At 34.8% G+C, this 4,491-nt stretch overlaps 1 protein-coding gene across 1 annotated transcript; it reads left to right on the forward strand.

Moving 5' to 3' along the window:
* The first annotated feature begins 2,941 nt into the window (after positions 1–2,941).
* Positions 2,942–4,039, forward strand: LOC126843999 (uncharacterized). The gene has a single exon (XM_050581834.1). The coding sequence runs from the start codon at positions 2,942–2,944 to the stop codon at positions 4,037–4,039; it is 1,098 nt and encodes a 365-aa protein (XP_050437791.1).
* The last annotated feature ends 452 nt before the right edge of the window (positions 4,040–4,491 follow it).

Genomic DNA, 4,491 nt, shown 5'->3' on the forward strand with positions numbered 1-4,491 from the left:
TTTTTATATTGTTTCAAAAGTTTTGGATTCGGATATGTTATTCTACTGAAAATATTTATACTATTATATGGATTAAAATTTGATGAAATAACTTGTCAGCTATACAGTAAATCTTATTTATCTAATAATTACTCTTGTTAAGGCAATAAGTGAAATTGTTACCTTGAAAATTGCTGATCAAATGATTGGACTACCATTTAAGTTTAAAAAGTTGTTTAAAAAAAAATAAGTAGGGCCCCTCCCTACTTAGTAAAACAAAAAATACTGTGAAAAATTGAGATCACTTGGTATAAAAACATTATGAAAAAGAAAAACTTATTAATCTAACACCATTTGCCGTTTTTTGAACTTTCCAAATATTATATTCATATTTTTTAAATAATTTTCTACCAGAAACCACTACTGATGCTAATTATCCGAGTACTCTTTCTATCCCAAAGATATAACAACTCGAATGGTTGTAAAATCAATACGTTCTTCGCTCCTCTCAGAATCTAAAAATGTTGATTTGATGCAGGTTATGCATGCAAGGAGCGATGGACCAGAACTAGGGACAACCATAGGAAGGCATTAAGTCTGCGCAAGACAATCGCGAAAAGTTCTTCATCACTAGTCCATTTTGTCTCGCACACACAGCTTTTACACGTCTACTTGCTACGAAAACGCGAATGCTATTGTGAAAAATCCGATTGTAAATAGCCGTGGCGTCGGCAATCCGATTGATACGATCCGTCCGATACGGACTTATGGACGCTTACCTTTAAAAGCCTTTAACATTTACAGAATATAAGAGGAAACAAAGAATATTGCACTGATAAAATAGAAAAAGATACAGAAAGAAAAGGAGTTGCACGTTTAAATCGTGCAAAAAGAGATTAAATGACAATATCCTACAATATTTACAACCTTTATCCCACAGATCAATGATAAAGGGACCCTAAAAAACCTATCCTATGTACTTCATAATCATCATCAATTGTACACGCAAACGATACATCAACAAGCTTAGGAGAAAAGAAAATGATTATAAAATTTACGCAGTTAATCTATTTCTATTAAATCATTTATTAATTAATGTTGTTGTATAAAACATTTCAAAAACTATTTCTGATAAGCGAATCTTTAATTTTTGACTCGTCCAATATTAACAAAAGCAACGGAGATATAAACCGGTTACAGAAAAGTAGCTACTACTAGGTCCAATGAAAAACACTCTTCAATCATATACGAGTGCGTGTGTTAAAAGAAACAAACAGTGAATTTTTGAAATTGGGGGCGTAATTTATTTATAAATAAATAAATAATTTTATTTATAAATAAATAAATAATATCCAAATAAAACGTAATGACAAAATTATTTGTCGGATTTTGGATGAACCGTACAGTGATTATTTTGTCGTCTGTTTATTTTGTTTAATAAAAAAATAATTTAAATGAAAACTAACAGGAGACAAAACAAAAATAGCACAACATGAGATAGGTGAACCAACCAGAAAAAAAACGCTTATAGTATTATAGTATTTGTAGACGTAAATAACGATAACTCAGAAAGTAAAAACACAGCAAAATATAATATTCGTAAAACAAAGTTAAATAAAAAAACAAGGGTGTAAAGAAAAAAAATGATTTTAAAACAACGTTACCGGCCACCTTTAAAAAGCATACGAAAGGTGTGGGTTGGTTATTACTTATTCTCATTACCACTTAGAGTTACTGTTATAACTTATTAACTTTTTAACTTATTTGTAATAATAAAGAGAAAGAAATACTTAAAAAAAAAAAAAAACACTAAATGTTGACTAAAAAAAAATTATTCGATTTTTTTTTTAAGGGTGTTGGGTTTGCCGCCAAATAGGGCACGTGACTCGTGTGTGTACCAGTAAGTACCTAACATTACGTAGTACATAGTATATACATTAAAGAACACCTATATATTATATTTAAATATTTGCTTAAAAATGTTTTCGAGGGCGTAAATAACCAATCGGCCGACATTGTTCCAACGCCGCAACCACAGCAGCAGGAAAATAAGCCAGACCCCCCCCCCACCACGGTAAATAGACATTTTATTTTAAACATATTAAAACAAATAAAATAATTCAATATAGATGATTTATTATTGGTAGATTAAATTAGTAAACAAATCCATGGGTATATGCCCTATTTTAATCGATAATTGGGGAAAGCAATGCCTTGCACCACTCGAATTTAACCAAATTGCATTTAATGTAAAATTGCTTTATACAGTGTACTCACATATAGCTCAGAATAAATAATTAAGCCCAATAAAAAAAATCACTTAAGGAAATTAAAAAAAAATACAGCAATTTTTCTGTGATATATGTTAGAAGTATTTTAACACGACATGGAAAGTGGAACAACACATAACTCGATCACATAGTGCATATTTATCGACCATTTCGTTTTGTACATTAGGTAGTACGAATAATCTAATTGATCACACTAACTCCTTGTTGGATGAACTAATGAGCACATCTTCACAAAGTGCAAATCCCATATCTACTACTGCTAAGTTTTCCACTACCGTTTCTACTACAGCTATAACATCTACAACCGCTAATACTATTTCTCCTACTGCAAGTTCATCTACTAGTTCCCATTCTATTCAAAAAACGTCTACTACCTCCTATACTATTTCTACTGCCCAAACTACAGGTACTATTTCTTATTCTAGTATTACAATATCTACCGGTACCAGTTCTACTTATTCTACATCGTCCATTATCTCCCATAAAATCTATACTATTCCCACTACGTCTTCTAGTTCAGCAGCTAATCGCAAACCACTTGTAAAGACTCAAAAAGTAGTAGCCCGATATCAGGACGAAACTATACCTGCTTCTGAGTGGGGTCCACAACATATTGTCGCGAACGGTATCCACATCCAAGTTGGTTCGACCATAGGAACTTCCAGTCGTTGATGAACGAAAACGAAAGGACACCCAGTAACGACAATATAAATTCTAACTACGACCATAATAGACGAAACAGAGACGAGACAATGGAAAAATTGCAAGGGTTAGTCGAGCAATATATTGATCAATATTTTCAGCGACAACCAAATGCATCAAATATTCTAAATCATCCACCGCCATCGAGTACTCAAATTGGTTTGCAAGACGCAATTAGATTACTCCCATACTCTTTTGACGGAAGAGACGTTGAGCAATTGGAAATCTTCTTAGAAAAATGCGAGTTTGCGGTGGAATGCGTGGTCCCAGCAGCGGTACCACGATTGCTGCAGGCCATCCAAACTAAACTTACCGGAAAGGCCAGGCAAATAACAAAATTTAAACCTTTTGAAAGTTGGGAAGACCTTAGAGATGCACTGAAATCTAATTTGGAACCACAGCGCACAACTCCACACTTATATTTAGAACTTTATGCGACGAAGCAACTACCGGGAGAGGATATTTTGACCTATTCAATGAAAGTCGAAAAGTTACAAAATCAGATAGTAGAGCAGGAAACTTGTGATCAACCGGTGGAGGTTGCACAAGCGATAGAGCGAACGATCCAAAACCAAGTCATTCAAGTTTTTATGGAAGGATTGGGTAGTCTGAAAGATTTTATAAAGGCGCGAAATCCTAAATCGCTAGAAAAAGCAATCCAAGCCGCTCGAGAAGAGGAGCGAATAAGAAATTCGAACCTAGGCGCTAGGCAATTTTTAAAACCTTCTACATCAGTGCCTTCTAACTCTAGCCAATCATGCCATTCGTGTGGACGAAAAGGTCATTTTTCTAAATTTTGCCCACAAAATCCTTCTACATCAACCGGTAAAGGGAAACCGCAGAAGACCTCAATTCCAAATCCAAATTCTACAGCTCCAGTTTGTAGGTATTGTAAAAATGAGGGGCACGTAATTGAAGATTGTATTAAGAGGAGGTATGCAAATTCAAAAAATAATCGGAAAAATTCGGAAAACACGAAACGACCTGGTCAAAGCGCACGCCCGGCCGGACAGCTGCAAGCCGCCATCGTCCAATTAGGAGAGTCTACACATGCACCGCCCAGCTAAACGATGGTCAGGTGAAAGTACTCTGTTTCAATACTACTCCGAATCAATTAAATCTACTTCTAGATACGGGCAGTGACCTTTATCTAATTAAACTCAGCGTTCTAAATCCAAATGTGCCAGTAGAAGAAACTGAACGTTATAGTCTAACTGTTATAACTGAACAGACCATTCTAACTCTGGGAAAAACCTTCTTACCCATTCAAATTGCAAACCATTCAAACAACGCCGAATTCCATGTCGACATCCTAATTTCCCTATTAAGTTTGAAGGTATATTAGGTAGGCCATTTTTGCAATCCAATCAGTTGTCTGTCAATTTTCAAAACGAATGAGATAGTTTTACATGTAGAGAGAACATGTGAAATATCTCCGCGCTCTGAGTCTCTTATTTCTATATCTGCGTGTGACATCGCTGAGGCCACAGCGTTAGTCATTCATTCTCAAAGTCTAGTC

Source organism: Adelges cooleyi, unplaced genomic scaffold (assembly GCF_023614345.1).
Source record: "Adelges cooleyi isolate 19-005CV unplaced genomic scaffold, UGA_ACOO_1.1 ACOO_flye_CR_arks_rails_tigmint_CR_PRNA_59, whole genome shotgun sequence".
In the NCBI taxonomy this organism is placed as follows: Eukaryota; Metazoa; Arthropoda; class Insecta; order Hemiptera; family Adelgidae; genus Adelges; species Adelges cooleyi.